The following is a 23,217-nucleotide window of genomic DNA, read 5'->3' as shown; positions in this document are numbered from 1 at the left end:
ATATATATATATATATATATATATATATATATATATATATATATATTTATATTTAATGTAAGTGTGTGTGCGCTTGCGTGTGTATTTGTATAGGAAAATCCTGCTAGTACAGCTGAACTTTATTTGGGGTTAATCCGAGTCTCTAACTATTGGCAGGTTTATACCCAAGAAGGCTGAATGCTGTAATTAAATCAAAAAGTGCTTCATCAAAGTATTAGTTTAAGGATGTGCACATTTATGCAACCAGCTTATTATACGTTTTTTTTATTTTTTATTTATTTCCCCTAACAGATTTGTTTTTCAATTGAATTGTACAGGTGATTGGTCACATTAAAGGTGGGGATACTTTTAAAATGATTTATTGTGGTCTCATTTTGTTATATCACTTTTTATATCTATTGTAAATTACATCACAACACAATTTTTCGTTCATAGCTGTTAATGTATGGTTATAGAAAATGATGTTAGAGGTGGTAATAAATCTATTTTGAACATATGCTTTCCGATGTATGGTTTTAAGTCCCAACATATTCAATTTTGACAGTCACTTAATCCAATATTCCTTTTCCATTATTTTTCCACAACATGAAAGTAGACACAAGAGTTTGTATGACTCTGGATTTGTCCTACTCCCATTTCCCTTTAAGTCAGGTTTAATAAGGGCATTGTCTTCAATCTTGAGTAATTTCCCCATGTTTGTGTGTCCTGGTAAATAATAGATATAATGATACTGTAAGTTCTTGCCATAGTGTTCTCTGGTCATTGTTAATTCCATCTGATACCTGTGCTTTGTTTGGATTCAGTTTGCTCAGTTCTTTTTCAATATAATCTAATTTGATTCTAGTATCTGAGGTTACCTAGATGTCGCAAGGAAAACTTATCACCCCCCCACCCCCCTTTTGGAGCCAATCTGTTCTTCATAAGATTTCGTAAATATATCTAGTCTGTTGTTTCTGAGAATAACTTTTAGGATCTGCACAGTTTCATCCATTTTTATTTCTTTACTCCTTCCACATCTTGTGTATCTATAAAAAGGTTTTCTATTATGCTCAATATCTTTATAAAATTTTTCTTGATCTTGTCTCACGCTCTGCTTAATTTGTTTGTCCGGCTTGTTTATTTCAGTTTTCTAAGTTGTAGTTCGATCTCTCTTCCATTTCTTATATTACATTTTTTCTATCACTTTTATCATGTGCCCCTTGACGTTGTATGTCTTAGATCCTGATGTTAAACATTTATTTTTTTTGTACTGAAATAATTTCTCTTTCAAAACTTTTCGCATCCCATCTGCAGTTTTTTCCACTAAACACTTTACTCTAGTTAGTGTTACATCGTGACTGTTTTGCTTCCTTATACTTTGTAATTAAACCTTCTGTGCATTTGTTTAGATTTCATTTTGGAAGAATTTTCTAGCTGCAGATTAACCTTTATAACCCCATGATCACTGTTAATTAATGGTGGTAAAACTTTGATTTGAAGTAAGTTATTTCTTTAGGAACACAAATTGTCTAGTATATTCCAATCCCTGGTGCTCCTTTTTTTTTACAATCTGAACAATTGTTCCTGAACATAAGTTGTGAATAATTTCCTTACTAATGTTGAATCAGTATTCCAATCTGTTTCTAATAAATTTAAGTCCTCCGTTTAGTAGTTGTATTCCGTCATGTGTTTAATGCAAGAAATGGATGAATTCCTCTAGGTTATCAGAACTTGACTTGGATGGTCTATACACTCCAGTTATATGTTCCAGGATGTTCTTCGTCTCCCATTGCTGCAGTCCTGACATATGGGTATTCCGCTGTCCACAATCGGCCCGAATACCAAAGGGCTAGAACCGGCGTCGGTCATCGGCGCCCGAGACTGACGTCAGTATGTGTCAGTACAAATGCGCATGACCGACGCCATAACCTCAGTCTTTCTTGCCGCGTGGTCCTAAGCAGAAGCAGCATTTGCAAGTGCCGTTCGGCGTTCTGGAATTGTCGGTTTTCGAACGGGTTTTCGAAGTTTCAGACCGAGACCAAGTTTGGCTAAAGTACCCGTTGCTGGGACACTTTGTCTTTTCTTGCCTCAGTATTGACGGATGTCAGAAAAAGTTAATAACTGTATTTCTTGTGGGAAACAGATTCCTCATAGGGATTACCATTCACTCTGTATTCCTTGTTTGGGGCCTGAGCACGACGTTGTTGGGTGTCGCTTTTGTGCTACTTTTAACAAGCGTACTATTAAACGTCGGTTGGACTGTGCTAGGGTAGTGTTTTTAAACGTTGTAATTACAACATGCCGTCGGATTCGCCGACACCTGGTTCTTCTAAAAAACGCAAAGAGAAGGCTTTGCGGTCCAAACAGGATGAGTCGTCCACTCCGGACGCCGGTTCTGTAGAACCACTGACTGCTTCAGCGGCTCCTTCTGAAAGTTTACCAGAGTCTCAAGGGGAGCCTTTGTTACTACAGGAAGTGGCTTCTCCTGTGTTAGGCCAGGCTGAGGGTGCTTCTCTGTTGTCAGTGGTTCCCTCCCCTCATAGGGTAGTTAGGCCTCCTCCTTCTCAAAGCAAAGCCCATTCTAAGTCTAAGTCTGCCCCTGCTGGTGTTAGTCCCCAGGGTCCAGCTCCTAGGAAGCACATGTTGAAGATGGCTGAAGATTTGATTACTTTAATTAGGGGTTCTATGCCCCCCCTGAGAAGAGGCCCAGGGTAGAGACAGAGTTGGAGGGTTTGGTTCAGTCTTCCAATGAGTCGGATTCCTCTGTGGAAGAACTTCAGGATTTCCCTCCCTATTCTGATTCGGAGGCTGAGGACACTACTCCCTCTGCGTCCCCTCCAGAAGATTTTTCTTTCTCTGAGACTTTGCATTCCATGAGGGAACATTTCAAATGTTAGGCCAGGATAATTCTGATTCTCGTAAAAGGCTAAGAGAATTCTTGTTTTTGCCTCAGTATAGGCCCTTGGCTATTCCCCCTGTACTGGATGTTGTTCAGGATGTATTTTCTGAGGCTGCCCTTAACCCAGATTCTCTGCCTCCTGCCCCGGTTAAACCAGATAGATACTACAGGGTTCCGGAAGCTCACAAGTATTTATATAAGAGTCCTAGGGCTGATCCAGAAACTATTACTCAAGGCCCCAAAGGTGTTAGGGCTTCTGTGGTTAAGAATCCAGTTCCTCTGGACAAGGATGCTAGGGCCCTGGATAGGTGGGGTAAAAAACTGTATACCACTTCTACTTTGGTATGAGAGCTTTAAATTGTCAGTTTCATATGCTCAAGTATCAAAATTATTTGCTGGGCCAATTGAAATGTAAAGTAGATGCTTTAGCTGAAGGTATTGAATGTAAGGAGCTTCAGGATTTAGTGCATGCTTCAGACCAAGTTGGTAAGCATTCTTTGCAGTGTGGTTTTGATGCTTTACAGGCTTCTTCCAGGGTGGCTGCTACTAGTTCAGTTGTTCGCAGGCATGCCTGGCTTAAAGATCAGACCTTGTCAGAGCATGTTAAGGCTCGAATTATGGATGCTCCTCTGCAATCTGATGTTCTTTTTGGCCCTCCAGTAGAATCAGTTTTGAAAAAAATGGAGGAAAAAGCTAAGTCTATGCAGACAGTTAAGGACTTTTTACAGGTTCAGCCCCCTAAGTTTAGTATGAATTTGCCTGCTAAGGGATGGTCTTTCCCCTCTTCGGATTATCAATCTAGGGGCAGGTCGAGGTGAGGTAGAGGTAGGGCTTCCTCTCAGGGCCCTGTTACTTCTAGGACTTTGAGTTCTTCTACCCCTTCTGCTGGGGAGGGCAGGGGTCAGTCCTTTCGGAAACAGACCCAATGACCTGTGTCTTCAGCTGCCGGACTCTGCCTTGCTGGCAGCTCCTCTAGGAGGAAAACTGGGACTTTTCAAAAGGAATTGGCATTTGGTTACCCAAGACAAATGGGTATTGGACATAATAAATCGAGGCTACAAATTTTATTTTCACACATTCCCTCCTTTCAAAGGTATGCCGGATGTGCCTCATCAGCAAAGACTGGAAGCACAGGCACAAATTTCTTCTCTGCTTCAGTTGGGAGCAATACAGGAAGTACCTTCTGCAGAAAGAGGCACAGGGTTTTATGCAGTTCTTTTCTTAGTGCCAAAGAAAGGAAATACTTGGAGACCAATTCTGGATTTGTCCATTCTAAACACCTTTCTGGAAATTCCAAAATTCAAGATGTTAACACTGCAACAGCTGTTACCTATGCTGGGCAAAGATCACTGGATGGTGACTCTGGATCTCAAAGAGGCCTATCTTCACATTCCTATCAGGCCCAGTTGCAGGAAATTCCTGAGATTTCAGAATGGGAATTTGCATTATCAGTTCTCTGCATTGCCCTTTGGCTTGTCTACTGCGCCCAGGGTATTCACAAAAGTCCTGGCTCCAGTAATAGCTTTTCTCAGACTAAAAGGAATTCAAATTTATCCTTATCCAGATGACTGTTTGATTCTGGCTCAGGCCAAGCACGAACTTCTTCAACATCTGCAGTATGTAATGACAGTTTTAAGATGCCTAGGGTATTCTGTGAACGAAATTAAGTCCAGTCTAGTACCCTCACAAGAGATGTGTTTTCTGGGTGTAAGACTGAATACAGCTGCTCAGATGGCATTTCTTACCCCGAACAAACAAAGAAATCTTCATCTATACTTCCAACAGCTATCAGTAATGTCCAGGCTGACTGCAAGGACAATCCTTCAAGCCTTGGGGTTCATGGCATCTTGCATTCTAGTACTTCCCAATGCCAAACTGCATATGAGGAAGCTACAATGGTATCTCAAAAGCATTTGGACTCAACACAGCCACGATTTGGACACTGTCATTTGGATTCTACCTTGCATTCGGAAAGAATTTGTGTGGTGGGCTCAGGAATGTCACCTAAACAAGGGACTCTCTGTGACCCAACCAGAGGCAAGTCAGATTTTAACGACAGAAGCCTCGGAGTCAGCCTGGGGAGCTCATTTCAAAGGAAAATGGATTCAAGACCTTTGGCCCCCAGAGCTACTTCACTTGCATATCAATATGAAAGAGATGCTGGCAGTTCAATTTGCTTTGGTAGCATTCAAGGACCTACTTCAACCAGGACTGGTGTTGATTCGAACAGACAACACAACTGTCATGTGGTACATCAACAAGCAGGGGGGGACTCATTCTTACCCTCTTTGCAGACAAGCAATGCTGTTGTGGGAAACTGCTTTGAATCTGCACATCACTCTTCGAGCACAGTTTCTGCCAGGAGCACAAAATTCTTTAGCAGATGTTCTGAGCAGACAGATTGTGGATCCTCACGAGTGGAAATTGGACCCTCAGGTATTTCTTCAGTTGACCAGGGCTTGGGGAATTCCAGACATAGATCTGTTCGCTTCTCCTCTGAATTTCTAACTGCCACTGTTTTGCACAAGGCGGTTTCATCCAAAAGCCTGGAAAATAGATGCACTATCCTTCAGTTGGAGCAACCTTCACGTGTATGCTTTTCCTCCTTTGCCTCTTCTTCCAAAGGTGCTGTTGAAAGTCAGGAGGGACAAACCTTGCATGATCCTTATAGCACCGGATTGGCCTCGTCAGCATTGGTACCCTCTGTTGAGGAGCTTAATTCAGGGAACACCTTGGCCATTACCACGGATTCCTCACTTATTGTCTCAGGTAAACAATCATTTTCTCAATGTCAGGGTGCAATCCCTACACCTGACAGCCTGGCGCATTCTGTTTTAGAGAAGGAGGGCCTTCAGCTCCCTCAACAAGTTTTGGATGTTATTTTGGAAGCCAGGCGTCCTAGTACTCGAAAAGTTTATGCTGATAAATGGAAGAGATTTTTTCTTTGGAGTTCAGCTAGAGGCTTTGATGTCACATTGCCTAATTTGAGTTGTACATTGCAATATTTGACTATTTTATTGGACAAGGGTTTGTCCTTCTCTTCTGTAAAAGTGCATGCTGCAGCTATTTCTACTCACTATGATTGTGACCCTCCTTTATTTTCACATCCATTGGTTAAACAGTTTCTTAGAGGGGCAAAGAATATAAGACCCCCACGGAGGGCTCCTACTCCTACCTGGGATCTTAATTTTGTTTTGGAAAAGCTGACTCTGCCTCCTTTTGAACCTGCAGCTACAGCTGAATTGAAGTTGTTGTCTTGGAAGACTGCTTTTTTATTGGCTGTTACTTCTGCTAGACGGGTATCTGAATTACAGGCCCTCATGGCAGTGGAACCTTTTCTGATTTTTCACCAGGACAGAGTTTCCTTACGTACTAATCCTACTTTTCTGCCTAAGGTGATTTCTAATGTGGCATTGAACCAATCTATACATTTGCCTACTTTATGCTAACCCCCAAAATGAAGGGGAAAAAGTTTTGCATTCTTTGGATGTACATAGGCAGTTAAGGTATTATTTGTTCAGAACCAAAGAGTTCAGAAGATCTCAACAATTATTTGTTTCGTTTGCTTTGACTTCACGAGGGAAAGCTGTCTCGAAACAAACTATTTCCAAGTGGATTGGCCATTGTATTGCTTTTTGTTACTCTCATCATGGAAAGGATTTTCCAGTTGGGATCAGGCCTCATTCTACTAGGGCTACGGCCACCTCTACTGCTTTTTTGAGAGGGGTAGCTACTAAAGACATTCTAGAGGCAGCTACTTGGAGTTCTGTACATACCTTTACAAAGCATTATCATTTACCTCTTTATTCTAGGTCTAGGGCTGGGTTTGCCACTGCAATCTTACAGGGCATGTTAGCAGCTCCTAATGCTACTTAGTTGGCCTACCTCCCTTTTTTCCGTTGCTCTGGGATTCTACCCATATGTCAGGACTGCAGCAATGGGAGACTAAGAACATAGTACAGTTTTGTACCTACCATAAATGTAGATGTTCGAGGATCTCCATTGCTGCAGTCCAATTTTCCCTCCCTCCTTTCCCCCTTTTTCTTTTTAGGTTGGGGTTTGGGTGGTGTTTTTTGCATTCTGACGTCTGAGGCAAGGAAGACTGAGGTTATGGCGTCGGTCATGCGCATTTGTACTGACACGTACTGACGTCAGTCTCGGGCGCCGATGACCGACGCCGGTTCTAGCCCTTTGATATTCGGGCTGATTGTGGACAGCGAAATACCCATATGTCAGGACTGCAGCAATGGAGATCCTCGAACATCTACATTTATGGTAGGTACAAAAATGTACTTTTCTCTCTATTGCCTAAGTTAAACGGTCTATAGTATTGGTGAACCTGTAATAATAAGTATCATAACTATTTTTAATTTTTACTGTAACACCACCACCTGATTTTTTTTGTTAGAATGTCTGTTACTGTACAAACAATTATACCATGACAGAACTGGTTTCCGGTCATTGCTCTTAAATCATGTTTCAGAAACAATAACAACATCAATCTTTTGTGGAAACCTAGCAAATGTTCCAATTAAAATAAAAAAATTATTAATGTTCCTAGCATGAACAACCTTCAGGGATTCATCAAATGTTGCTGTCTGTCAACTGTTCGACCTGGCTTCTTGCCTAGTCTTTGACAAATATTGCAAAATATGTGCTGGTAAAATTCTCTTCCTTGATCTTGATAAATGCATGCCATCCTGTCTGAACATGTCTGCCCAAAAGTAGACTTGGATGCTGTACACATTTCATTTTTTTTTTTAAACTGGAAGATGTTAAGTTGTCAATCTCGCCTTCATTCTTGCTGGATGGGTTCGGAGCCGATCCTCGGCTCCGACTCGGCACTTGCCAAGCTCGAGAGCTAATTTTACCAGCTCGAGGCAATCCTATATCCCATGATGCAAGGCGGAGATTACCCAGATCTCGTTTGCCGCTTCGCTAACGAGGTGCCTTCTTTTACCAGCTCTTGGTAAGTGAACTTTTCAGTGACTTTTCGTCTACCCCCCCTTTACTTTATATATATATATATATATATATATATATATATATATATATATATATATATTATATTATTTTGTTGTTAATTATCGACTCACCTTAGCCCTTCAGTGTTTCCTTTTTTTCTTGAATATTCCCTTGTCCCTAGTCAGGCCTTAGGCCTTCCCCTCCCTAAATGTTTTCCTTTTAGGGATTGTTTGTGTGTGACTGTGTGTTTTCCCTGGTTAATTTAATTTAATTTGTTGGACTGAGTTTTTTTTGTGTGTGATTGTGTTACTGTTGTTCATCGACACAGTTATGTCGAAGGACACTAAGGTCTCAGGCTTCAAGAAGTGTGACTTGTGCTGTCAGAAGATGTCTCTGACAGACAGTCACACTTGTGTTTATTGCCTGGGACCTTCGCACCTGCAGGACTCTTGTGCTATCTGTCATGCTTTCAGCCCAAGAGTCCTGCAGGAACGAAAAAATAAACTCATATTAAGGGGCTTATTAAAGCCCGGGAGCTCCCCGACTAAGTCGGTGCCGGGGAAGCCCTCGAAACCTGGTAAGCCTTCGGCTCAAGCTTCAAAGCCGTCGGCTTCAGGTCCTTCCTCACCAGGCTCGAGATCGGCTCCGGCCGGAGCCGATCTTTCCATGCCAGTCTCAGTATCGGCTCCATCCGGCGCTGATACTACCAGATCTAGACACTCTGCGTCGGCTCCGGCTGGAGCCGACGTATCTTCGGCTCCGATGGCTCCATTGATCTCAAAAAAGAGATCTCGATCCCCTTCAGTGGAATCCATACATTTGGCTGTGAGATCACCTTTGCTGTCGGAGCGGAGCCATCGGAGCAGATCTTCTCGGTCATCCAGGCTATCTGATCACGACCTTGAGAGAGTGGTGAGTAGACTATTAAAGTTTCAGGCATTGGCCCAAATACTCCATAGCCCATCTCAACAGACGGTAGCTATATCACATCCACCGAGCATTCCTCCTCCGACTCTTACAGAGTTCGGAGCCGGAGCTCCTCTGAACCGGTACCGTTGTGACTTCGGAGCCGATACCACCCCTTTTGGCTCTGTCGTCATCGGCTCCGATTTCCTCCTTGAGACCTTCATTGAAGGGATTCGGGCGTCTAGTCTCACTCGTCGGCTCCGAGGGGGCGAGTGGTGTCGGACCCTTGTCCGAACCCGTTCTCCCTCTCGGAGCTTCGGCGTTGGTGAGCTCGGCCCCGACATCTGCCTTGGAGCCTTCCCTCTCGGTGAGGCCTGGGGTTCCTATCTCTTCGGAGAGGGAACTTTCTGGTCTCTCTGACGGGGGAGCCTTCGAGGTGATGAGGAGTGTACTAGCTCCTGGGCTTAGTCAACGGACAGTTCCATCAGCTCCTCCCACTACAGTGCCTGCTGACATCTCTTCCCACTCTCTTGCTCCCGGACCCAGAGATCCAACGCCTCAGGTTTCCCCATTGGGAATATCCTCCTCTTCTGAGGCTTCTCCTGATCTGTCAGGAGAACCCCCGCGTAAGAAGACATGTAAGAGGAAACATTTATACTCCCCTGAGTCTACTACATCAGATACTGACTTGGATGAGTCGGAGGGATCCCCAAGGTCCTCCTCTGAGGAGGTTTCATTTTCAGACATCCTTGAAATCCTTAAACAGAGGGGGAACTGGCCCTCCCTTAATTCCTCCGAGGACGAGTCAGTATACCTGGAGGCGTTCGGATCTCGACCCTCTACCTCCTGGGTGTCTCCGCCTTTCGACCCTCTCATGGAGGTAGTGGCTCGGAAGGCGTGGATGGTTCCAGATTCGGTGGAACCCATCCCTAGGAGACCTTCAAAATTTATTACTGCCCCACAAGATGGACAATATTTGACAAAGGGTGTCCCAGTTGATGCCATGGTGGTGGCTGCTGCTACCAAGAAGTAATTAGCTTATCCTTCAGTACCTGTCCATCCTCCTAATAAAGATTCTAGGACTATGGACAGGTACGGTAAGCGGATTTTTTCTTCAGCGACTTTTGCTATGAGATCGCTGAACTACTTATGCCACTTCACCCGCCTTCAAAGAGATGTTCTTAAAGAAGTTTTACAGGATCCGTCAGCTGCTGCGTCTCAGGATAAGATTAGCTCACAGCTAGGAATCCTTAACTTCATTGCTAAGTCTTCCATGCGGCTCATTTCTTATGCAGCCGATGGAGCAAGTAGGGCCGCAGGCACAGGAGTGGCTTTAAGGCGTCAGTCCTGGATGCGCCTTTGTAATTTTGCAGACCCCTTCAAGGCGTCTTTCACAAACTCCCCCTTTGATGGCTCGACCTTGTTCGGTCCTCAAGTGAAAGACACTTTGACTAGATGCGAACAAGATGGCAAGACTCTTTCTGCCGTAGGAGTCTGTTTCTCCACCCCTTCTAGACCTTACCCCAAAGGACAGAATGCAGGGAAAATGTGGTTCCGCAAATCTCAAGGAGTCACGCCTGACGCACAAAGTCAGTTTACCCCCAGAGGCAGAGGGGGTAACAATAATAGATGCCGCCCTAGGGGCAGAGGTGGTCTGCAGAATTAGGGCAGCAGAGAGCCTCTTTCTGACAAACCCTTCCAGCATCCCTAAGATGTTGCCGGATTGTCCGCCTTCGGAGGCAGTCGGGGAAAAACTATCGCTGTACCCAATAGCCTTGCTTTCCCTTTCTCGAGACAAATGGGTACAGTCAATTATATCAGAGGGTTACAAAATTTGCTTTATTCAAACCCCAATTCAAGAAAAGGGAGCCCTTCCAGACGTTCCACCCGGTCTAAGGGAATTAGCAGTACTAGAAATATCAAAACTGCTAGTAAAAAGAGCCATCCAGCCAGTCCCAGCGGACCAAATAGGATCTGGAATCTACTCAACGTTCTGTTTAGTTCCAAAAAATACAGGAGACTGGAGACCAATATTAGATCTCAGCAAACTCAACAAGTTTGTAAAGAAATCAAGATTCCGGATGGTCATGCTTCAGTCCATTTTGCCCTTTCTGGGCAAGGACAATTGGATGTGCTTGATAGATCTTCAGGATGCGTACTACCACATAAAAATTCACAGACACTCCAGAAGATTTCTCCGCCTCCGGCTGGGGACCAGTCACTTCCAATTCAGAGCCCTGCCCTTTGGACTCACTACAGCCCCCAGAGTGTTTACCAAATACATGGCAGTGGTTACGGCTCACCTGACACGTCAAGGATTCCAGGTGTTTCCATATCTAGACGACTGGCTCCTCACTGCCACCACCAGGCATCAGCTTCTCCAAGCCAGAAATTACACCATTCACACTTGCAGAGGGCTAGGAATTTCTATAAATTTCGAAAAATCTGCCTTGTCGCCTTGTCAATGTATTACTTTTATAGGTGCAAGATTGGACACCGTACAACTTTCAGCAAGGTTGACAGACCAAAGGATCTTGGACATTCAAAGACACGTCCAAGTGATTCTCTTCAGCAACAAAATTCAGGCCAGATTTGCTCTGAAAGTGCTGGGTCTTATGGCGGCTGCCATAACACTTCTTCCCTCGCTTTTACATGCGGCTTCTACAATGGATGCTCTTCACCCAATGGTCCTTTCAACAACTTCCCATGCGTCACGAGATCATAGTAACTCCAACTTGCGAAAGACATCTGACTTGGTGGATATCGTCCCCTCAAATCCATCAAGACAGACCATTTGTTCCTCTTGCCCCGGTTGCCACGGTTACATCGGACGCCTCCCTGATCGGGTGGGGGGGCATTATCGGGGCAGAATGGTCCATGGCACTTGGCAACCTTTCGAGTACCATCTGCACATAAATGTTCTGGAGATGAGAGCAGTGCTTTTAACGTTGCAAGCCCTCAACAACTCTCTTCCCCTGGGAACTATTGCACTCCAAACGGACAATATGTCTGTAGTGTGGTATATAAACAAACAGGGCGGAACCAAGTCCTATCCACTGTGTCGAGAGGCTCTCAGACTTTGGCAATGGGCAATCTCCTCTCACCGGTTTCTGATAGCAACGCACATCCCCGGGAAATCCAACATCATAGTGGACAGATTGAGCAGAGCTATTCTTATGCCTCACGAGTGGTCTCTCAAACAGTCAGTGACGGAAGGGATTTTGCAGAAGTGGGGTCTTCCTTGCTGCGACCTTTTCGCTACACCTCAAAACAGCAAATGCCCAGACTTCTTCTCTCTCTTTCCCCTTCCAGGCCATCCCCCCAGAGACGCTCTAACCCAAGATTGGCCCCGGGGACCTCTTTATGCCTTTCCACCTTTTCCGCTGATACCTCAGCTAATTAAGAAAGCAACCGCTTTGAGAGCCAAGTTGATTCTCATTGCCCCTTATTGGCCTCGACAGATATGGTTTCCGTTCCTACATCATTACCTCTTGGTACAGCCATGGCATCTGGACCCAGTTCCAGATCTTCTGACCCACCAGTTGGGTCAACTGCACCAATCCATACACTCTCTCAACCTCACTGCTTGGTTGCCCCACTTCCATCCTTAGCCAGGCTTCCTATGATTTCTAATCCTGTACGGGATATAGTAGCTTCCCTAAAATCTTCTACCAGAAAGATTTACACTAGTAAATGGCGACGTTTCTCTTTCTGGGCAAAAGCTAGGAACATAGACCCCCTATACTGCTCCAATTCATTCGGTATTGGACTTCCTAGCTGACATTTTTCATTCAGGATCCTCTTCTTCCACAGTGAAAGTTCAACTGGCAGCCATTTCAAATTTTCACATAGGCTTTTTGGACCACAACATTGTCACATAAACTTTGCAAGGCATTCCTTCGAGGTATCTTTTTATTGAAACCTCCTATTAGAGACCCCCCACCACAGTGGGATCTAAATTTAATCTTAACATCCTTGATTCTTCCCCCGTTCGAACCTGCAGCTGCCTGTTCTTTGAAATTGCTTTCTTGGAAGACACTTTTTCTAGTTGCCATTACATCTGCCAGAAGAGTATCTGAGCTTCATGCTCTGTGTTCGCCCTCCCTATCTAATATTCCACAAAGACAGGGTATCCCTAAGAACTAATCCGTCTTTCTTACCAAAGGTGGCATCACAAACTAACCTAAATCAATCCATTGATATTCCAGTATTTTTTCCGAACTATTCTGATAGAGCTGAACAAAAGTTACATTATCTCGATGTTCACCGCCAGCTCAGATATTATATATGGATAAGACAAAAATTTTTAGGAAATCTGATCAACTATTTCTATCCTATGCAGAGAACAGGAAAGGCCTTCCAGTTTCTAAGGTAACTTTATCTAGGTGGCTGTCTTCTGTGATCACTTACATTTATCAGCTCAGAGACAAAGAGTTGGTTTCTAACCCAAAAGCCCATTCTACCAGAGCTCTAGCTACATCTACAGCTTTTCAAGCTAGACTTCCAATAGACACTATTTGTGCAGCAGCCACATGGGCCTCTCCTCATACCTTTGTTTCACATTACAAATTAGATTTGGTCTCCAGAGACGGAGCAAATTTTGGTTCCACCGTTCTCAAGAGTCTGTTCCATTGAGCCACCCAGGATAGAGGTGCTAGGGACGCGCTCCCATCCAACAAGAATATAGGCAAGATTGACAACTTAACATTTAGAAGTTATGTACCTACCATAACGTTCCATGTTAGTTGTCTTCTCCCGCCTTCTTTCTTGCGTCCCACCCTCCATCCCCCTAGCCTGGTCAGACCGGGAAGATTATACATCTTCTATTAAGAGGTTATTACCTTTTTTCTAGCTGTTTCAACTCCTAGTGTCACTAGATTATGTTGATCCTTTCTAGAGGTTTATGATGTTATTTAGTATCCTTATTTTCTTCCTCCTCTTAAGTTGGAAGAAAATACTGCTATTTCTTTAGCTACCAAACGAGATTGGAGTAATCTCCGCCTTGCATCATGGGATATAGGGTTGCCTCGAGCTGGTAAAATTAGCTCTCGAGCTTAGCAAGTGCCTAGTCGGAGCCGAGGATCGGCTCCGAACCCATCCAGCAAGAAAGAAGGCGAGAGAAGACAACTAACATGGAACGTTATGGTAGGTACATAACTTCTAATTTTTTCCATGTAGGTATTTACCCAAAAAATCTTCACTGAGACCGAATCATCCTTTCTATGTAATTTGCGAAAAATACGTCCTAACACCAGTACAAGCTATATTAAGAGGGCAGTAAATTTCTGCTCAGTCTGACAGTCTTTGTGGATGAGGTTACTTGTACCGATTATAAATAAAAACATATCCATACTTAAATTAAGATGTTCCAAGGCTCGTCTCACTTCTGTTTTTGCTCATGGCAAGCATAACACTATCCAGTGTCCACTGTCTTCTCTGCAAATGTAAGTCTCAGTTCCTCTAATACTTGAATCTCATAGGTTCATATTGGGTACTAGGTTATTGGCCCTAGGACCTATATAAGCCCAGCCAAAAATGTTCCCTGGCTTTCGTCACCCAAGAAAATGATTTTCCTTTGCCCCTGTTGAGCAGAGCCACATAACTGATCCCTGGGGTGAATTTCCTATTTCCCATCCAATCTTAAAGAATTTTCTTTAAGAGTGCTAATGAGGAGCTCTGTTTGACATAGGTAGTCTGTTCCAGAATATGGGAAATCTCTGGGATAGGAATCTATTCCTCCAGCATGTTCTGTTTTTTGTGGTGACAAGGTTTAGGTTCCTAGAGCGTGTAGCTCTGAGGGATTGGGATTTCTTTAAGTGGAGCATGTCCAGCAGCTCTGGGTTTGACATAGCTTTGTATGTTAGGCAGAGATTGCCCCTGAGCAGGCGATATGTGATGGAGTAAAGCTGGAGTTTTTTTTTAGACGGTCTGCTTAGGGCATCTGTTTGAGGCCAGTAATCCTCTTTGTGTGGTATCTCCAATTACAAGAATAGCTTTCCTGACCAGATCTGAAGAATCTTCAACTTCTAATACAGTAGTAATCTGCTTTATCAACTGTTAACAAAAGGAATGATCTTTATCACTATTGTTCTTATTATTCCCACTGTTTTCATTGCGTATTACGTTTGCAAGCATATGGTTATCATCCAGTTGGCTTCGTGCATCCACAGTTTGAGCCATGTAGTCAGCGTCTCTTTTTTTCGTAAAGTAATGTTCTTGAATCCTATTCATCCAATTTTGATTTTCTTCCTTTTCCCCTGCCCCTTGCCTCTTTGTTTGTTTTTTTTTTTTTTTTTTTTTTTTTTGTTATACTTTCTATTTTGGAAAAAGTTGTGCCTTTTTCTGTTGACTGAAGGTTTTCTGATAGAAAAATGTTATCATTCCATGTAATCTGTGTGTTGTATAAAAAAAGTGCCCTTTTAAGTACCTATTCTCTTTTCCTTAGACATTTATCAATTTGTTTTATTTAGCATTTAACTGTGAAAATCCGACTTGGAGCAAAGCCAATTTTCAGCTGAGACCCAGGGAGAAAAGCTGCAGACACGTGTCTTTGTAACATGGGAGGAAACCGGAGCAGTCTGTGGAAGCCCCCACGTACACAGGGAGGACATGCAGAGTCTGCACAGAAGGCACTCCAGCCAAGAATCGAATCGGAGAACCTCTTGCTGTGAGGCGACAACTCTACTGCTGGACCATTTGCGCCATCCTAGGTGCAGTTTCTTTTTTTCCTTGTTTGCTGTGAACTTCCTCCTTTCGTTATTTTTCGTTTTCCTTCTAAACACTCTGAATCTTCAGACTGCTGAATACTTGTATCCAGATTTCCAAAACTGTCAGCGGCATCTGCTTGTTTCATAGTGGTTGAATGATCTTTGCAAACAATAAACACATCGCTTCCTAAATATATTCTATTTGCTCTTTGCTCAACGTTCTTTATCTCACCAGTCCAGTCATTAATGTATGTAACAGCTCTCCAAGCAGTGCCAATTGCACAAGTGCAGTCCTCATTAGTATGTTTAGATTTACTTCTAATAATGAAGCAAATTATCCAACATTTGACTTGAGGAGCACAAATCAATGTTATCAGGTGTTAATTTTTAATATGCATAGTATTTAACTATACAAGATATTTGTGTTTTAGCTAAGCATTGATGGCATACTCATTTAAGGAAGATATTCAACTTCAAATGAATAAAAATTTATAAAAGAAAATAATCAAAATCGGTAACCACAGAATTCAAAGAACTTCTATGAGAAAATTCACACAAGCAATATAGAACTAAAAACTAAATTAAGTACAGTAAAGTTGTTCTGACCGTACAAGTTCTGAAAGTCAGACAAAAGCTGTAATGCCTGTACATGCAGTAGCTTCTGCTCACTGTTGCTCGCAGGTACTCTTCTTTTTAGCAGTAAAGATCAATAAATCACAAACCAAGGCCGGATTGTTTAGATAAGTTCTGGATCATCATCTCTGTAGTCTGTGTGAATTTATAGCTGACTAATCCCCTTGGAATGGCTAGAGAGCTTTCCTGTCTAAAATCCATTGCTTTCTAACAACTAGCAGTGAAAATTGAAGGTTAACAAAATATGCATCAAAGTAAATAAGCTATTCTTTCCTCCCTACAAGCAGCAAAAAACAGTAGTAAAAAATAAAATATAAATTCAGTTAAAATGTTTTACCAGTTATTTCCACAGTAAATCACAAACCAAGATAGGATTGCTAAGACAATCTTTGGATATGCTATTTTTGAAGATGAAAAGGGAACAGGTCCTGGTGACTAACATCTGTAACTGGGATTTAGGAATGCTCAGGAGGGACCCTAAAATCTTAAGGTTCCTGAAACAAAGATATTAAAAATCACTTCATCAGAGGCATACTGGCCAATGTCCAGCAGCTTTATTAGTTAAAAAAGGGTGTTATGTTTTGAGGTCCTCATTCTGATTACAGACAGCAAGAACATGTGATACATAGACAAAGATTACCTACTTTTAGCAGCTGTGCAGACTAGCCTATGATTGAATGGGAACTGGTGTCAGAGTGAAAATGACATGCTTTCAGTCCATTGCATTCTGTCAACACAGAATGCTTTAACAGACCAGTTAAACAGAAACATGACCAGTCCTTTTGAATGGTGTCATGATCTAGGTGTGTTTTCCAGGGATTGGGGATTGAAAAAAATCTAGGGGAACTCCCAGCATTAGACCTGTTTTTTCTGCTCAAGGTGTGCTTTTAGAACGCCCTTTGTGGTGGAATCTTATTCCATACTTTGGAGCCAAGTCTCCTTTGTGCCTGCCTGATCTCTATAGTATTTCTGAACAGTCCAGAACTGTGCCAGTTTGATTCTACTGACCAATCTTTGCCCAAAGCAACTTTGGGTATAATTTGAGTGTATCCATCCTGTGTAAGTTTTAGGATTAATTCTGAAGGAATTGGGTCTGGCTGGCATGCAGAGCTTTACTAGGCTGCTAGTCAACCCCACAATAATATTATCTACCTTGCCAAGGCTCCCACTATTTGTTCGCTCACTTGAGCGAATGATAGTCTCCTTGACAGTAACAGGATTTTGATACATTTTTCTTCAGGTTGAAGTTGAGTTGTAAAATTAATTCTTGTTGCTACCTTGTTGAGGTAATTACCACATTTTTGTGTTAATTTCCTCTTGGTATTTGATTTTTTGTTTGGTCAAATTTCCTTTCCTCAGTCCTTGTGCCCTTTCTTTAATCATTTTTGTTTTCTTGCCAGAAAAGTCCATTTTTCTTTCACTCTCCAAGGATTGTGGTAGTTTGACAGCTGTAGTAGTGATCTGATGTCTTCTTTTGTCCATTCCTCAACAGATGGGTCTGTGATCCTACCACTGATCTGGCTCTGGCCACTTTAGTATACATTGGCTCCATAGCTCGAGCTCCTCCCCTTACCAATAATCATCTCCTAAGCATAGATTACCTTTGAGCTCATTTGCCACTAAGGAGTTTGGACATTGTCACCTGTAACTTGAGCAGTTTCTGGTGTCAGAAAAGTCATTGTTCCTTTTTTTTTCTCCCTTGGTGGATAACTTTGTCTAATTCCTTGTTTCCCACCCCCCCCTTTTGTATAGCAATATAATATCTTTTAGTTAAAGCATAGTTTTTGTTGTGACTTTAGGTATAGTCATGCCTAGTGCACCTGCTGTTTCTGCTTTCATTTCTCTTATCTCATTGCTGGGGTACTCCTCTCTGCTACCATTGTTAGTATTTCTGCCTTACCATTGCTGGTATTTCTATTTTGCCACTGTTGGTAGTCCTTCCTTTCTGATTTATAATTGCTGTTGTCAGTTGGTTTGAGGTGTCTGGCAAACCAAATGGTTTTAAAAATGCTCCTCTTGTGGGCACAATTATCAACTCTGATGCCTACTCTGTATGTGTTAGCATTGAGCAGGACACCTTACCACTGATTGTGACATTTGTGCAGGGTTTAATCACACAGTTGCTCGAGCACAGAAACCAGTTTGTATTGAAGACCTACTTCCATCACCATCATCTTCATGCAATCCTCCTCCAAGAAATCACTGGAGAAACCCAAGGGGTATTCAGCTGGCAAGGAAATGTTCCTCCAATCCCTCTCCTCCTCCTGTTTTCAGCATGGCTGCACCCAAGACAATTCTAAAGCCCTGTGGTCTGACTAACTTCTCATACCCAACCTGATCCAACCAGAGATCCTTGGATCCAACTTGATCAAATGAGTCTCCACAAGTCACCTGAATTCTCTCCAGAGCCTATTTTCTTGATACTGTAATCACCATTCTTAGAAGACACCTTCACAACCTTCCACACCACCTTCAATTTCTTCATATCTCAGGTCAACTAGGAGCTTGACCGAAGCATATGTGGACAGGATGATAACATTTCTTAGAACACAGATTATGATCAGAGTCATTCCATTTACTATCTGATCTGTGAGCCTATCACCAGTCCAATCACAGCTTTTGACTCCTACTCCGATCTGTCCACTGGTTCAGAATCTTTGGACCTGAGAATTCCAAGTTTGTCTGTGTTGCATCCCAAGGCCTGGCCCTCGTCACCTCAGACAACTCTGATCTCAGAATCCTGCATCAGCATCAGATCTAGGGGTTGGGTTTGATTCTGATGTTTTCAGAGCCATCCCTCCCCCTCAGAGCCTCTGTGGTGACAGCTTGGCTCTGTCCTCTGGGTAGACAGGATTTTGGGGACGCTTTGTCCTGGGCAGGTGGCTTTGGCTCCTACCAGGTTGGTTCTTGGTTTCCCCAGGACATCTGCCTTTGTGGAAGTGCACAGTGCATTTTCCACCTCTGTGGACAAGACATCCTTTCCCCTCTGGGATCCATCGTTTGTGCAGCTGTCTTCTTTGGATCCTGTTCATCAGTACAGCCTGCCCAGTTAAGCCTAGAAGCTGTCTGCGTCCAGGATTCTGCTTGCACTTGAGCCCTCCCTGGAGCATCCCACTGGAGAGCCCCTTTGGAACCTTCATGTTCTCAGAGGATGCACCCCTACTCTTACTGCGCAAGTCCTGTTTCTAAGCCTGTTGGCTATCCTCCTAACCACATATGGGTCTATTTAGAGCAACTTCAGCTTACTTATTATTTGCATCTATTTTAGTATTGAGTACCTTGACAAAGTTGAGGTTTACTGTATGGACAACTTGTCCAGTCTACAGCCTGAGTAACCCCCTCAGAGAAGTTCACAAGATTCATGAGACAGGATCTACACTTGATAAAGGCAAACTGCTGGAGGTAGTCTGAGATTTTTGATATTATAGTTAGATCAGTTGTTCACAACTCCTGTGGGACGGAACTTATTGCGAGGCTATGGTTAAAGAGGTTGGGGAGTGGTCTGCCATTGCTTATTTAATGCTATTAATTACAGTGATTGTCAGACCCCATGGATGTGGTTGTATTAATTTTTGAGGGTACCTTCATTACATGCTTTTTCATGATAGTTGTAGATCACATCATGGATAAGGGGATCTGGAATAGATGTCTGTGGTGAAACTGGCATTAAATTTATTTGCCAGTATGTTGGCAATATCTATTTGATCGGAGAGGTTTCCCTTAATTTGGGGGTAATTTGTTCTGTTCTATTGATTTAGGAATGTCTTCCTTTTTGTTACGTAGTTTCATGCTTAAGGCCCGTGGTGGCCCTTAAGCATGAAATGGTTTTTGTTTCAATGTGAGGAGCTGAATAAGTAGAGCTTAGGCAAGACGTGCAATAACTAGGGCTTCTTAAACAGATGATCTTATTCATTCAACATTCCAATCTGACATATGGGGTCCTTAGGCCACTTGTCAGGTTGGATCTGATCCAACATCGGTGCTCTATCCTCGTGCCCCTTAAGAACTTTCCCTCACATTATGCATTTGTCCCCTGAATGGATGCAGTTCTGAAACTGGCCTACAGGTTGGGTGTGCTGGAAGGAACCTTTTCTGCTTCTCCAGAGAATGGGCAAATAAAGCTTTGTTAGAGCACAAACAACTGAGGCCTTGAATGATGGGTGACTTATTTTTCTCTGTACCTTTCCTGCACAGTACCTTTAATCCCCAGTTTATACTGCAGAAGATGAAGGGAAACTTTACAAAAAAAAAAAAGCTCATAGTGGCTCCGTCCTAGCTCTAGCAATATTGTTTTCCTTTCTGTTGACTAGAGAGGCCAAAACTGGTATCTTGGCATGTAGCGTCCTCAACACCGAAGATGTTCCCAATTCTCTTCAATCTGAGAACTTAAACTTGACTGCTTTTGATGATTTAGCACTCATTCTGTTTAGGCCCATGTTCTCAGAGTGCTTCATCAGGAGGAAGGTTAAGAAATCTAATAATGAAGCCTTCGCTAGCTAAAGTGAAAAGATTCTCTTGTTAGTACCATAGCAGAGGCCAGAGCCAAAACACAACAGTAGTGTTCCTGGTCCTCCCCTATAAATAAGCTTTGTAAATCAGGGTTATCTTGTGCTTCACTTGAATCTGTTTATGTAAATCATCTTAAGTTATCTGACTTGAAATCCTCTGCTTTATTCTCAGTTGAAAACAAAAGTTTCTCGAAGGGTCCTCCACTTGAGACCACCAAAGAGAGAATGCCACCATTAGATCTAAATTGAATGTTCTAATTTCTGACGTTATCCCCTTTTGAGACTAAAATTGGCAAAGGAAGACTAAAAAGTAGTTGCTCTTCTAGCAGAATGAGCTCCTATGATGTTACCAAAGTTGGTTGTAGTTTTATTGGAATGCAGTGCAGCTGCTTAGAAACTATTTGCCCACTTTGTCTTTCCTAAAATAACGGACTTTCTCCATTAATTGGATATGGCTGAACAGTACTTTTGTCTACCTGTCCAAGGTTGGAGTATTTTCTCTTTTCTGTCTCTGCTGCCTTTTCCAGAAGAGAGTACAGGAGATTTGTGAGGCAGCTACCTGGACTTTGAACACTTTACTCTAAAAATTGTACTCTAGATAGATGTTTGTAAGAAATGGTGCCAACTCATTCCTGCAGAGTCCTTTGGCTCCCCCACCATGGGTTGGGTGGATAATAGTACTGTTTTAGCAGTCTTTTCTTGTATCACGAGTATTACTGCAGTAGTTATATCTACAATGAACCTGGTGCACATATGACTTAACATAGCAGTTTTTTTTTTCAGCAATAGCATTAGAAAAGCCTGTGTGATTATTGAGGAGATCAACCCGGACCACTTTCTCTCTCTCTTTTGCCTTTGTCTGCTACTTGGGCATGGGCACTGCTTGGCGTGGTCACATTTGAGCTCTATATGGGCACAGTGGTTGGTACTAGCCTATCTTGGATCTCGCCAAGAAGAATCAAAAACTGTGGGCTGCTCTGCTTTTTACCCAGTGTCAGACTAGACTGATATCTCTGGTGGGTGGAGGAGACTACCCTGCTAGGGGAATGTCCTATGGTTTGGGAGTCTGGATGGCCAGGTAGAGATTCATCTGTGTTTTTTTTTGTCCTGTATTACTCGTAGCACTGCAGGTAGTGTGATCCCAGTACTTTGGACAGGTATTGCTATGGTAAGTGATATCTGTGCTTTAGGTTGGAGAGATGCTACACCCTCATTTTGTATTACAAACCGTTATTAACCTTGTGATGTATTCTTTCATCAGGCCATCACTGGAAACCACGAAGGAAGAAATTGAGGAAGAAATAGCAGAGGAAACCAGGTACTCAAACTATGCAAAGAATGCATTTTCTAGCCATGTGTTGCATTTTTTATACTGGGCTGTGAAAGGGTGACAAGTTCAGATATGATTTTGAAATGTATAATTCAGAGAAAAATTTACAATTGGAAGAATAAAACTTTCCAATATTTTTATAGCAGAAGTTTTTATAAAGCATTTTTACTGCATTTTGATAAATCTACTTACTACGTTATGTAGCCATAAAGAAGATCTGGTATTCTGAGTGGCTAAAATTAGTAAAATCTAAATAATGTTGAAGAAAAACTGGTATAAGCACAGTGTTGCAGAAGTGAAAAAGCACTTTCTGAAAACTTGTTATATTGCTGTCAGTTGAGTGAATCGGAGCTAAACGTTAAATGCTAGTAACATGCAGTTATACGAATATTACAGATTATGCCACCTGATTTGTTTAACTACTTGGGATGTGCTCACATGCTTAAGTTGCTGTAGCTAGGGGCATAGTCTGAAATTACCCCTACCCAGTTTTTCAACTGGTGACTTTGGGATATTGCTGTTCTGTACACTGGTACTTAATGTAATCTGAGAGGTACACATGTTGCTGGGATGTTGGTCATAGCAGAATAACTGAGGTGGGGGGGGGGGTCGAAAACAGTACAAACAGAATGCATATTGATTTTTAACAGCAGTGCAGCTGACAGTACAATCCAGCAAGTTTTCTAATGCTATAGTAAGGCAGCTCAGTTATGATACACAATTTTAATTGTGTTAAAGTATCTCAAGCCCTCAATAGTAAAAATAAAAGTCAAAGCAAGAAAGTGAAATCTGAAGTTGTGTGAAGTTTTGGGAGTTGTAGAAAAATGAATTTGTTCCAAGTTTGTGCGGGGGAAAAAAAAAAAAACAGATGGCGAGAGGCCCCAGCTTTATGAAAAACTGTGCTAGGATAAACTAGGTTATGCATATGCTACTGCCAAAGATAGAATTGGAGCCCCATACTTCAGATTAAGTTTTTGATTTATGAAAAGACCAAATATGGCAGAAGCTAGAGCAATCGTAGGGTTGCCTGCAGAAGGGAGGCTTGTGTTTTATGAGACATTATTTTTATTTTGAGGTGAAATAAAGCACCATTTGCAATTTGCAAATGCAGTCCAGTATAAACAGTGGGACTGAAATTTAGACTGTCATTATAGCTGTATTGAATTTTTTTGGGGATAGTACAGTGTTGAATATTGCTAGTCAGGACGACGCAATTTGGAAGATTAGAACTATCTGTAAGAGCGATCTAAATGCAGGTTGGCAATAGGCTAAGGAGCTGTGGTTTTAGCC

At 42.5% G+C, this 23,217-nt stretch overlaps 1 protein-coding gene across 1 annotated transcript in view; it reads left to right on the top strand.

The window, feature by feature from the left end:
• LOC122810517 (inner centromere protein-like) overlaps nucleotides 1-23,217 on the top strand; it is a 1,067,288-nt gene that overhangs the window by 117,292 nt on the left and 926,779 nt on the right. Inside the window, exon 4 of the mRNA XM_044082099.1 lies at nucleotides 21,859-21,915. Within this exon, the coding sequence (XP_043938034.1) occupies nucleotides 21,859-21,915 (57 nt within the window). The remainder of the gene's footprint in view (nucleotides 1-21,858; nucleotides 21,916-23,217) is intronic.

The sequence above is a fragment of the Protopterus annectens genome, chromosome 9.part0, assembly GCF_019279795.1.
Source record: "Protopterus annectens isolate FY-2018-M chromosome 9.part0, PAN1.0, whole genome shotgun sequence".
In the NCBI taxonomy this organism is placed as follows: domain Eukaryota; kingdom Metazoa; phylum Chordata; order Ceratodontiformes; family Protopteridae; genus Protopterus; species Protopterus annectens.
The sequence above is the reverse complement of the archived record's forward strand: the minus strand, read 5'-3'. Positions and strand labels throughout refer to the sequence as shown.